Source organism: Panthera leo, chromosome F2 (assembly GCF_018350215.1).
Source record: "Panthera leo isolate Ple1 chromosome F2, P.leo_Ple1_pat1.1, whole genome shotgun sequence".
Lineage (NCBI taxonomy): Eukaryota > Metazoa > Chordata > Mammalia > Carnivora > Felidae > Panthera > Panthera leo.
The window spans coordinates 81,231,891-81,245,112 of NC_056695.1; the positions used below are offsets into that span (position 1 = coordinate 81,231,891).

Consider the following 13,222-nt stretch of genomic DNA (forward strand, 5'->3'; position numbering starts at 1 on the left):
AGCCTCCTCTGGGTGCTGGCTGGTGGCCAGGAAGCCAGCTGGCCTTCAGGAGCGGGAGAGGGGCTCCACCCACCCAACCCGGGCCCAGGGATGACCCCTTCCTTGGGCCTGGACAGCTTGAGCCCAGAACCTGACGGCTGGCAGGCACCCAGCAAAAGTATCTGGGATGCTGACCAGATCCAAACCTCTAATTTTACAGAGAGGAAAATGGAAAAGGTCAAGTCATGATCAGGGGACAAGCAGCCCAGAGCCTGAGCACCAGGGAAGGTCAACTGACTCTAGAAGGAAGGAAGGAGGGAGGAGGGGAGTGGAGGGGAGAGAGGAGGAAAGGAGGGAGGGGGAAGAAGGGGGGATAAAGGAACAGAGGAGGGGAGGGGAGGGAGGAGGGAGGAGGGGAGAAAGGAGAAAGAGGAGGGAGGAGGGGAGAAGGGAGAGGGAGGAGGGAGGAGGGGAGTGGAGGGGAGAGAGGAGAAAAGGAGGGAGGGGGAGGAAGGGGGGATAAAGGAATAGAGGAGGGGAGAGGAGGGAGGAAGGAGGAGGGGAGAAGGGAGAAAGAGGAGGGAGGAAGGGAGAAGGGAGAGGGAGGAGGGAGGAGGCGAGGGGAGGGGAGGGGAGGGGAGGGGAGGACTCCAGGCCTGACCCCACAGGACCTTCATGTGCCTCCTCACCTCACTGCCCGATGCACCAGGCCCAGCCTTGCCTCCCGGTGGGGGGGGGGGGGGGGGCGCCTGTGAAGCCCCACCCCCACCAATTCCTGCACGACGTGCTTTTACTGAGCACCTACTGCATGCTAAGCACTGTCCTAGGCACCAGGCAGGGACGCAGCCAGAGCCCTGCCTCGCGGAGCCAGTGTCATACTCGGGAGAGACGGTGCCCCAGCAGACAAGTCGGCACGGGGTCAGCACGGGGGTGCCAGCCGCAGGGGATGAACTAGGGGGATCCTCTCCGATAGGAAAGCAAAGGGGAGGGTGACCGGGGTTGAAAGGAGACCCACACTGGTTGAGCACCTGCCCTGGGCCAAGATGGACATTCACCACTTCCTGCTGCCAGTCGGGCCGGTTATTCGGTTCCCACGGGTCAGGCAGCTGGGCTCGTGGGCAGAGGGGCAGGCAAGGGGCCGCAGGGCGACAGTCAGTTAGTGTGCAGCACACAGGTATTGTCGTCAGCCCTGGTCCTTGCAGCAAAGACCCCTATGCGTGCAGGTGTGTGTGTGTGTGTGTGTGCGAGTGTGCACGTGCATGCATGCATGTGTGAACACGTGTGTGTCCTGCACCTCAAGCTCTGGAAAGGTCGGTCACAGACACAGTGTGGCTGGCTGATGCTTTACTCGGGATTGCCGTGTCTACGGTCCTGGGACAGGCGGGCCCGCCATGCTCCTTTGCCATGTGGCCATCTCTGATTTGACCCTGTATCACGAATTTGGAATTCCCCTCTCTCTGCTCTCTAGAAAAGTCTGTAGAGGCCGGACCTCTTCCCTGGAGGTCAGAGGAGCATACTTGAGAGGCCACACGGGCCCAGTGCTCTCCGCGGCAGCCGCTGGGGGCCCTGTGCCTGGTCTGTGGCGGCCCAGCGCTTCTCCAGGAATCGGCCCGTTTGATTTCTAAGTTTCTAGCTAGGGTGGCATAAATTGTTCACAGAATTCTTATTTTGGAATTTCTCCTCTTTTCCTCCTGCATCCATCTTATCAGTGGCTTGTCTGTTTTCACGGCGTTCCCGAACAATCTGCTTTTGGCTTTGTGGAGACTATTATGACTCACTGAACATGCCCCGTCTCTACACGGTTCTCCCTTCTAACTCTGTTTTTTTTCTGTGGTTCTTTTACTTAATCTCTTTAATATCTTCATACGGTAACGTTCCGCCTCTTCCTGGTTCGTGGTCGAGGCGTTTCGGGCCAGCAATCTCTGAAGCGTCCGGCAGACTAGGACATGGCCCGCTTCATCGTCACTCGCTCACGTCTTTCTCGCACACCCATTGACGGTTTCTTCTTTGACCTGAGTTACTTGGAGCTCTTCTTAAATTTCCAAACATACAAAAAAAAAACGTATTTTTCAAGTTACTTACATCTGAAGACTGCATTTCTCCAACTGCATTTTCTAGAAGTCGCTGTTTTATGCAGCACTGACTCGGGCTCCGCAGTCTATTGACCCTTTATATCTGATTTGTGGTCGAAGCGTGCACGGGTCCCAGGCGTACTGGAGAAGGGCCACGTGTGCTCACGGGTGCAGTTCAGTGAGTGTCGGCAAGCGGAACCCTGTCTGTCTGCTAACTTCCTGTGCGCGAGCCCCGCGTGTGGCTGGAGCCTCCGGGACGCTGGGCTCCCTCTGGGGAGGGAAGGCCGTGACTGACCTCATTTTGAGCTGTTCTATTAGGTGTATCCAGGTGTGGAGTTTTCATTTTCCTGCTGGGCGGCCACTGTTACAGGATAATTCTCTTCATCACATTTAATTCATTTACTCCTTTTCCTAGTATTTACGAACATGTGTGTGTCCTAACGTCCACTGTCTGAAGCCAACACTGCCTCTTGCACTGTAGGCGGTGGGGTGGGGGGAGGGGGTTTCAGCGGGAGCAGCTACATCGTCACCTTGTCCTCTTATAAACGGCAGAGACCTTTTGCCTCCAGTCGGACGATCTTGGACATTCCCCGGGCTCTTTGAACCCACCTGCAGAAATGTGTTTCCCGGACAGGACTGCCCATTTCCCTTTTGCTGTATTTTTTTCTTCTATATTATTTTCGTTTCCTTGTTTTCTTCTTTTCATGTTCAAAGAGAATTTTTGTTTGCTTAATTGTATTCTTACTCCATTTTTACTGGTTTGGAAGTTAGATACCCTAACCCTCCTCTTTCAGAGGTGACCCTGGCCGCAGATCTCGCACTTCTTACTAGTTCCTTCTGTGCACGTCCGGCCTGTGTGATCCTCCCAGACGCACAGACTCTGGCCAGCACCGTGGTGACCCACACACCTCTGCCCTGCGGCGCTCGGGCTCCCTCGGGCAGCCCCCCGCAGCCACGCCCGGCCACCTCGGCTCCCCTTCCGCCACGCATCGCCACAGCGCGGCAGTGGTCAGTTCCCCTCCCTAAGGAGCGAAAAGCAACCTCGAGGCAACCTTGCTCTTTGCTTACTTGACAACATCCGTCACGACCTTGTAACATGAGATCACCGAATCAGACTACACGTTTGCGTGTTACCATATATGGGAGTCCAAGAAGTAGAAGATACAGAGAAAACCATGCCACACGGGCGTTCGGGGCTCAGTCCTTTGGGTACGAACCCAACTGAGCGGTGCCGGCAAGAATAAAGTTGCTTCCGGAAAGAAGAGCCTCGGTGTCACGACTCTCTGTGCGAGACTCCTGCTGCACAGCCACTTGGCGAGCGTTCTGTACAGGGACACACGCGGCACATGACCCCCAGGCCTGGCCGGTGGGCTCAGAGCCCGCAGGCTGCTCGTCCTCCTTCACCGCTGGGCAGCCCCCCGGCGTGGACACGCTGCAGTTCCCATCTACCACGGAAGGACACCTTGGCTCTGTCCGGTTTGGGACTCTCACAAACGCAGGTGCTGCGAACATGTGTGTGCAGCTTTTGCTGTGAACGTGACTCTCTGCTTCTCTAGGGTAAATGCAACTGGTGGCAGTGTATTTAACTTAAGAAACTCCCAAACGGGCTTCCAGGGTGGCCGTCCCGCCGGCGGTGCACAGGCAGCCCGGGCTCCCCGCGTCTGGGCGTCTCCTCCTTTGGCCACTCGGGCAGGCTGGCGGCGGGAGCTCCTGACGTGCCAATTTGCATTTCTCCAACAGCTGGTGACGCTCCGACGCCATCTATGCATCTTCTTTGGTAAATTTCTGCTCAAATCTTTTGCCCATTTTCTTCCTGCTGAATTCAGAGAACTCTTTATATATACAGGATACAAGTCCTCTGTCAGATGGGTGACTTGCAAATATTTTCTCTCCGTCAGTAACTTGTGTTCCCAACCTCTGAACAGGGATTTTTGCAGAGGCTAAGTTTTTAACTTTGATGAAGGAACCCTTGAGTTTTTACCAAGTGTAACTATTAACAGAAGCTAAAATTAACCAATATTTAACTTCCCTGCAGATAACAGATGGGATTAACCATTCGTCCCAACCGGCATACTAGCTTTGTCCGACTGTTGGCCTGTGCTTTCTAAAAATGCAACCCGCGAAACAGACGCTCTTGTCACAATTATTATTTTATCGCAGGATAACTTTATTATTTCACACGCCCGTTTGTTGGACCCGCCTCCGTATTCGCCTGTGTTACAGACCTTCCAGCTTTGCTCCCTCCTTCCTGCAGTCCAGCCTTCAGAAACCCCTCTGGGGAAAGTCTCCTGGTGGTGAGCCCTCCAAGTTCCCACATGTATGGAAACATCTGCATTTTGTCTTTGCTCCTGAAGGACCGTTTTGTTGGAAACACAACGTTACGTTGACAGTTTGCTCAGCGCTCGGTCAGCCTCCCTCCTGGTTCTGCAGTTGCCCTCGTTGCCGACGTTGATGTAAAACAGTCGCCTCTTCCCTTCTCTTCGCTGCGACGAGATCCCTTCCCTGGGACCCTGGTGTCCACGCTTCTCCCCGCAGGCCTGCCGCCCGCGTCCCTCCGCCTCCCCCGTCCTGGATGGCGGGCTGGACGAGCTCCTCTCTTCGCCGCCGCCGGCTCACAGCTCTAACACTGTAGCATTTCCGGGGTTCCCTTCATCTGTTGTTTGGCACTTTCTGCGACCAGACGCCCGGACACGCGGCCCTCCGTGAACTTCTTCATGACTTAAAGTTGCACTTGATTTTCCAGACACACTGGGTCGCTTCTGATAACCTCTCATTGTTCACTTTTGTGATTCCATCTTATTTGAAAATATTTCGTAAGAACTATCTATGTTACATGCTTGATTCATTCCAACAGCTGAAGCCACTCTGGGGCCTGTGTGGTCAGCTCGGCGGACAACTGACACCACGGGCTGGCGCCTGAGACCACGGATACGGGCTCCTCCCGGCCGTGGCAGCCGTGGGTCCGAGACCCAGGAGCGGGCAGGGCCGGTCCTCCTGAGGCCTGTCCCCGGCACGTGGGGGGGCGTCCCCTCCCCGTGTCCTCACGTGGTCGCCCCCCCAACCCCCGTGCGTGTCTGCGCCCTGGCCTCCCCTTCTTGTGGGGACACCAGCCTGGATCAGGGCCCCCAGTGCCTTCCTTTACCTCAGTCACCTCCGCAAAGGCCCACCTCTGAGCACAGTCACCCTGCGGCCCTGGGGGTGGGACTCGGGTGTGGCTCCGGGGACACAATTCGGCTCATAACGGGGCCTGTTTTGTCATTCCTGCCATTGTTGCTGTGTCCTCAGCTTTCCACTCAGTGGCCCCGTGACTCACGGGGTGACCTCCGACTGTGGGCTCGCGTGGGCCTCTCGTTCTGTGCGCAGCACAGACGCCCGACTGTCCTGTTCCCTCAGTGAAGGGCCCTGGCAGGTCTGGGATCGCAGGTCAGCCAGCCCTAAACTTGTTCCCCATTCCAGCACATTCCATCAGGGCGGTGGGGGGAGGCGACGGCCGGCAGGGAGCCAGGCCAGTTACTTTGTTTATTCTTTGCAAGGCAGCAAAGCATTTTTCTTTCCTTGAGGGAAAGACAGAGAGAGCACGCTGGAGCAGGGGAGGGGCAGAGGGAGGGAGAGAGAATCCCAAGCAGGCTCTGTGCTCAGCACCATGCCAGACACGGGGCTCGACCCCACCACCTCGGGATCATGACCTGAGCCAAAATCGAGAGTCAGACACTTAACCGACAGCCACCCAGGCGCCCTGGAAGCCAAGCTTTTTAAATCGTGGGTTTCCCACGTTGAACTGTTCTATACCGGGAGAGCCGTCCGGGCTGGCTAAGCTCCAAGAGCAGATGTGCCCAAAGGCCCGCATGTCCCGAGGCGACTCCAGGGCGGGACCCGGCCTCGCTGGTCTGCGGGGAGAGCCGTGAGGGGACAGGGCAAGGACCTGGGCATCACCCCTGCACCCCCAGTGCACCCCAGGCTCTCAGGTTTGCCATCTGTACAAGGGGCGCGGTCAGGTGACCCGCAGCCTCTCCGGCCTTCTGGAACACACCACGGAAGGCCCTGTGGTCAAGCCACAGACCCACAGAAACGTCTCCCGTCTCGGTCGCAGACACCTTCTGGATGCACCCAAATCGGGTGCGAGGCCGACGTCCAGGACCACTCGGCTCCCCTTCCGTGCACAAGGACCCGCACTCGGGGCTGGCCCGGCCCCCTCATGCATCCCTGAGTCCGGGCCGCTGTCCCCGCCATGCTCCTCCCCGGCCCTCAGTGTGCGGCACAGGGCTCCAGCCGCAGGGGCCGGAGGGCGCACGGCGGCCTCAGGACCTGGACGCCCCACCTCTCAGGCCCCAGCAGGGTGGGGTCGCTCTTCCCCAGCCTCACCCTGGACTCTCTGCCGGCCCTGCCCCTCTCACCCGCTCCCCTGGCCGCATTTCTACCCGGTCTTCAGGGCCACTCGGTCGTACCACTGGCTCCCATGGTGGGGCTGCTGGTCGCCCGTTCATCTCCCTGCCTTCAGTAACAGAACCTCCATTTTGGGCTAAAGCTATCAAGATACTTCCCAGCTTCTATTAGGACTTAGTGGGGGCACCTGATTAACTTCCTAGCCCATGGGAGGAGACGCAAGGAGAGGCGTCCTCGGAGGGAGTGGATGTGCCTACTTATCCCTTCTCTTCATCCTGCTACCTGGGACATGAGCGCAATGGTGGGAGTCCTGCAGCCATCCTGGACCATGAGCATCGCCACGGAGCAGGGGGCCATAAGCCACGTGGGTCCTCGAGGACCACAGGGCCACCCTGCCGCGCTGGACCACTCGCCACAGAAATCTCTTAAGTAATTAAGTCATACTTGTAGTCATTATCTACAACATGCTACTCGGGGTTTCTTCCAAATACAACCAGATCTAGTTTTGACTTCTACACAGAAAACACTTACCTGACACGTGTTTACTTGCTTAGTGTCGTTTCCTACAGCAGACCGTGAGCGCTGGGAGGAGAGGCCCCTGGTCTCCCTTGGTCACCTGTGCATCTTCGCACTTAGTACAGGGCCAGGCCCCAAGGGGGCTCCTGATGGACATTATGGAAGTAAGTGGGGCCAGGGCTCAGGGTCAGGGCGCAGCATGTGATCAGGGTGAGGGGTCAAAGTGTAACAACAGTCAGGGCTCAGCATGTGACCAGGATCGAGGACCAGCGTGTGACCAGATCAGGGCCCAGAGTGTGACCGGGGCCAGGGCTCAGTCTCCACTGGAGGTGGCACAAGCAAGGGGCAGCAGTGCTCATGGACAGTAGGGAGGTGAATGTCAACCAGTCAGGCACGTTTCGTCGGACAAGGACAGCCCATCCCTTCCACCCACAGAGAAGACTAACGGTGGCTTCGAGAGCGTGTGGAGAAGGATCCGAGGTTTGCGGGGCGGACAGAAGGCTTCGCAGGGCGGGGCCACCTGAGTAAGGCGGCCATTGACAAACGGCACCCCCTGCGACTAGAGGGAGAGGAGGCTGCGAGGGCGGCCAGGCCGTGTCGCGGGGGGCAGCTGGCTGAATCGCCAGAGAGCTCTGGCTCCCTTCTGTAGACAAAGTCACCGACACGCTGCTGGCTCACGGTGAAAATGGAAAACCAGAAGAGGGTCCGCCCAATGTGCCAGTGACGCGGGTCCGGGCCCTCCTCAGTGCGGGGGCTTCCCCGGGAGCCCTGGCACCAATATGCTGCCCGGCCCATGCCGATCCTTCAGGCTCCTGCGTGAAGGATTTTATCCACAAGGGTCAGGAGAAGGAAGTAAAGGGGAGGCGGGCAGAGGGCACGAGGCCCAAGACCAGCGAGGCCCTGGGGAACCCTGCCCTCCCCTCCTGGCCCCCAACAGCCTCCCAGGCTGTGTGGCTGCAGCCCAAGCTCGGTCTGAGAGGGCCAAGGGCTGGCCCCAGCTCCCTGAGGGACCCCCCCCCCCCCCCCCCCCACCCGGGGCACAGGAGGTAACGGAGAGAGCAGATCTGAAAACCCAGCAAGCGCTCAGGGCTCCCTGCCGGGGCCGAACACAAAGGCACAGCCGCGTGAGGAACAGGACCGGGCTCCGTCTCATTTGCTCGCGAGCATCACCACCGGCAGGGCCTTCTCCGTTGTTATTTTATGCTTATGTAGGAAAAATAATTCTTTTTGCAAGAAACATCAGTAGGTACAAAATGGTATCCCGCCCCATACAGTACCAGGTGACATATATGCACACGTGTGTCTGTCAGACCACAGATCTAACACCGGGCAGAAATGACCGCAGGCTGCAAGACGGGGGCGTCCTGGGCAGAACCAAGAAAACCGCAGGAGCCCAGCCCGCAGCGTCCACACGTCCAGGAGGAGGAGGCTTCCGGTGGGCCCTCCGGGTCACCCTCTGGGGACCTTCCTGACACCCCGCTGAGCCACCCCTCCAGGTCTGGGGACACCGAACCCTCTATACCCCCTGTGGCCGCAGGGGGGTGCTGGCTCTGCCCTCCAAGGCACTCGGCACAGCAGGTGAGAGCGCGGGACGGGAGCGGAGGCCGGGCCCCGCCAGCGCCCCTCTGCGTCTTCCAGCCACAACGTCCCTGAGTAGACTTCTGTCCAGGACCACCGACCGGCCCCAGAGCCTTTCCCTGCACGAGTGTGTCCTGTGTCCTTGCCGGCTCCATCGAGGCCCCAACTCCGCCCTGCTGTCCCCCAGCCTGCCTCTCAGAAGGACTGGGGTCCCCGCTCCTCGTGCAGCCCTCCAGGGACCAGACCCTAGACCTCCTCTTCCACCTTCAGGATCATCCCTGAGAAGACCTCCAGGCCCGGGTGGGGGCCCTGGGGGCTGCCCTGGGGGCCTCTGGTGGGCCCAGAGGCCACTCCCCCAGCAGGGGTGCCGTCCAGGACTGTGGGCGAGGCTCCCCGGGCCGGGCAGGCCTCCACCAGCTTCTCGAGGGTCCGGTTGAGGGCCTCGACGCCGTCGGCCAGCCGCTGGGTCTGCTCGGCCAGCCTCTGGAGCAGCAGGTTCTGCTGGGCCATCAGTGCACTCTGCTGCTGAGACCAGTGGGAGAGCAGGGCGCCCTGTCGCCGATGGGAGTCCAGCAGTCGCTGCTCAAACTCGGAGGCCTCCGCTGCGGGCCTCCCAGGGGGCGGGGGTGGCACAGTGGAGGGCGGGGAGGGTCCAAGGGCCCCTGGGAATGCAGCTGCAGGGGGCACCGAGGCCGGAGAGGCTGGCGGGGAGGGTGAGGAAGCAGGTGCAGGGACAGTTCCTCGTAGGTCCAGGGGGTCAGGTTCGGGCAGGCTTGGCCCATCCAGGGTCCGCAAGGGTAGCCACAGGCAGCTGGGGGCCTCGTCTTCCTCGTCCACTGGTGAAGGGGGACAGGAAATGTCAGCCTCCAGCAGCCATGACTCTGGGGCAACACCTCAGAGGGATGGGGAGGTGACGGGTGGGGGCCCTCTGCACATGGCCCTACTTTGGTCTCCTGATGCCCCTCCATGGTGGGCAGCAGTACCCACATGAGGAAACCAGGACTCAGAGGTGAGTCTTCCTCTAGTAACACTTAAGTCCAAACCTCAGCCTGGCAACCGGAAAGCCTCGGTGCTTGTCCCCCATGCCGCCATTTGTCTACACTCCACCCAGCTGGCTGTGGTCTACCATCCAGTCTGTCCATCTGTTCACCTCCGCATACCACCCACCAATCTATCTGCCCATCAATTTCTTCGTCCGTCATCCATCCATCTCCTTCCTTCTTTTCATCTCTCCTTATACTCATCCACCAATCTTCCTTCCACCCATCCATCCACCCATGCCTCCGTCCGTCCATCCATTCACTATCCGTCTATCGTCCATCTACTCATCCATCCACCCATGCCTCTGTCCACGCGTTCATCCATCATCCATCCTCTATCGACCCATCCATTCACCCACCCCTCTGTCTACCCATCCATCCATCATTCATCCTCCATCCACCCATCCATTTACCCATGCCTCTATCCATCCATCCATTCACCCACCCACCCACAAATCATTCATCCACCCATTCATTTACCCACACCTCTGTCCATCCGTCCGTCCATCCATCCATCCATCATCAGCCTTCCTCCATCCACCCACCCGTTTACCCCTGCCTCTATCCACCCATCAATCCACCATCCGTCCACCCATCCATTTACCCACGCCCTGTCCACCTATCCATCCACCCACCCATTTACCCATGGCTCCATCCATCCATCCATCCATCCATCCACCCATCTGTCCATCCACACCTCTGTCCATCCGTCCATCCATATCCATCTTTCATCTACCCATCCATTTACCCATGCCGCTGTCCATCTGTCCGTCCGTCCATCCATCCATCCATCCATCCATCCATCCATCCATCCTCCATCCATCTAGCCATTTACCTATGGCTATTGACCCATCCGTCCATCCATGCCTCCATTCATCTACCCATCCATCCAGGAACCCATCCATCAACCTCTGAGTGCACTCCTCCAGCAAGGAGATGTTCCAGGAGGGTGGGAGGGTGTACATGAAGCAAAGCTTTCCCAGTGCAGCAGGAAAAGCCCTGGACGTGAAATCCTACAGCCTAGGCTCCAAAATCAGCTTTTCCCCTTGAGACCCATGTGGCTTTGGGAAACCCTTTTCCTCTGGACCTTCAGTCCTCAATCTGCACCTGAAAGGTCTGGCTAAGGGCTAATCCTCCCTCCTGTCTGGGTGTGGAGGTTACGTTGGTCAATGCCCCAGGGAAAACCTGAACCTGAAACGTGGGGCTATGTCATGCCCTGTCTTGGTGGACACTTCCACCCCTCCATCCAGTGGAGGTGAGAGGAAGGACATTCCTGCGTGGCAGCAGCTTTGGGCCGCACCTGTCAGTCTGAGCCCCACTCACCTCACCTAGGGCACAGGGGCTCCTGAACTGCCAGGGAAATGGGGTGGGGACGGCATCACCCCAGAGGACAGGGTCCGATGAGCAACATGGGGCTGGGGTAGGGGTCTGAGCCTGATGAGGTGTCCATGGACACAGGTGGCCCCCCATGCCACCTCCACCGCCTCCTGCTGCTCCTCCTGCTCCGCTGTCACACCTTCTTTCTGGGGTCCTGGCATCTGCAGGTCCTGCTCGGATGGCCCCAGGGCATTCGTGGAGGGAGCCACCCTGCTGGCCTGTTGCTTCCCTCTCAAGACGACGCTTTCTGTTGGTAAGGGCTTCGGGCAGGCACTGCCACTCGGAAGAGTTTCCATCAGAGAGAGGCCGGGCCCTGAGCTTCTGGCAAGTCTGTGTCGCTTCATTCGCAACCTGAACCTTCCGCTCCGGGAGGCCCCGGAAGGACCAAGCCTGGTGGAGAGGCCCCAGGTGAGGGCCTGGCTGCCCTCGGTGTACCACAAGGTGGCAGGGGCCGTGGGCCGGGCGGGGAGCACCGAGCTGCTGTTCTCTTGCCTCTGCTCCCATCTTGCAGATGAGACCTTGCCACGGCACCTGTCTTCTCCTGGTGTGGCACTGACCAGCTCCCACGTGTGACCCACCCATAGGCACCCTGACTTCAAGTCTGACGGCCATTGACGGAGAAAAGAGGAAGCCGACACGGCTTTGACTTCCCGGAGACCCAGGGAACGAGAGCCCAGGGAACCATCCGCCCACCTCTCCCGGGAGCCCTCTGCCCCGCTCCTGCCCGCCACGGCCCCCACACAGGGGTCACGTCCAGCCTGTGTGTGGCATCCTGAGCTTGCCCGGGCAGCTCCTCCTTTGGCCTCCGAGCACAGCGTCCTTTCCACCGAGACGATCCCACTTGGCCTTCAGGACAGAGCGTGTACTCTCCCAGGAAGCCGTCCCTGCTCCGCTAGCCCGGGGTCCCCCTGTCACCAGGCTGGACCATCCGCGCCGCCCCACCCCCCCCTTAGGATGTCCACTGGTGGAGAGGCGGGCTCCATGGGGTCCATCTGCGTGTCAGAGCCCAGCGTGGAGCAGAGAGCAGTGTGTAAGCGATGAGTGAATGGGTGCTGGCTCCCCAGCCCTCCCTCCCGGCCGGACCAAGGCCCAAGCCCGCCTGGCCTGATCAGGTGCTCACATGGTCGCCGCGGGTCAGCACAGAGGCCCAGTGGTCCGTCCCCAAGGCCGCTCTAAGCCCCGTCTCAAGCGAACAAAGGTCTGATATTTGCTCTCTCTCCCTCTGAGCCACCCAACTGGTCCCAAGCCAAGCTCCACTGGCTCCAAGAAGGGAGGGTCCCTCCCAGCTTCCAGCCCGGGGCCAGGCCAAAGGCAGACCCGAAACACACAGGCACCTAGACTGCAGGTGCAGGAACAGGAGGGTCGGAGGAGCCCTCTCCACGGCCGGTTCCCTCTGGGAAGGAGGCAGATACTGCCCGACACACGTCTCCCTTCTGGGGAAAAGAGACCACAGAGCTTTCCATAGGGCACCTCGGTGAGAGTGGTCCTGGGAAACCATGGGTGTGCACCCACACAGTGAGACCTCCCGGGCGGGCGCCGCTCGCACTCTCGACCAATTCCCTCCCTGCAGCTTCCACAGAGCTAGGCCGGCAAAGGCCCTGGCCGCCTGCCTTCGCGGGGGTGCAGACGGCGGGCGACCGTGCACAGCGTCCTGGGTGCAGACCCCGCCGTCCTGCCTCTCCCCCCTCGGACACCGGTCCACCTCGGCTCGGAAAAGACCCTGTGGGCGTGCCCCTCCCACGCACAGGGCAGGGCCTGGGCCTCCCAGGGAGACAGGGGACGGAGGGGGCCACGGGCCAGCCGGGCCGTCCCCTCAAACTGACTTACTTGGTGCCGGCTGGCTCCGGCCAGGAGCTCGCTGGCCGCCTCTGTGTGCGAGGACGCAGCCTCAAGGCTGGCTTCAATACTATCTGCAAATCAAGACAACGGAAGCAATTACAGAGTGGCGACCCTGAGGGTGTGACGAGGGCGAGCCCAGGGAGCCCAGGCCCAGGGGCTTGGAGCGGGGCCTGCCCTCCCGTGGCCACTAAGGCCCCGTCCTGGCCTCACCAGAGGCCAGGTGAGGAGTCCAGACTCCAGAGAAGCGGAGGCTGCAAGGCGCTGGGCCACCTGGCTGGGGCAGGCGCTGGCCGCCAGAGCCGTCAGAAGGTGCCCTCGGGGCAGGGGCCACCCACTCGGGAAAGGTGGAGGCCAGCCTGGAAAGAGGCCCGGCCCTGCTACTTTTCTGCGCCCTTGGGCCGTCCTCCAACTCCTGACCATGGCCCCTGCTTCTGAGAA

The 13,222-nt window shown here is 59.9% G+C and overlaps 1 protein-coding gene across 8 annotated transcripts in view; it reads right to left on the reverse strand.

Annotated features, from left to right (window-relative positions):
* Window positions 1-13,222, reverse strand: part of TSNARE1 (t-SNARE domain containing 1) — a 140,486-nt gene that overhangs the window by 29,514 nt on the left and 97,750 nt on the right. For 4 of the 8 annotated variants that reach the window (XM_042923797.1, XM_042923796.1, XM_042923794.1 and 1 more), the window contains one exon: window positions 8,065-9,364. In XM_042923797.1, coding sequence (XP_042779731.1) covers window positions 8,775-9,364 — 590 coding nt within the window. In that variant the 3' untranslated portion in view covers window positions 8,065-8,774. Of the gene's footprint in view, window positions 1-8,064; window positions 9,365-12,772; window positions 12,856-13,222 lie in introns of those variants that run through there. The other 4 variants (XM_042923798.1, XM_042923801.1, XM_042923799.1 and 1 more) reach the window with 2 other exon arrangements.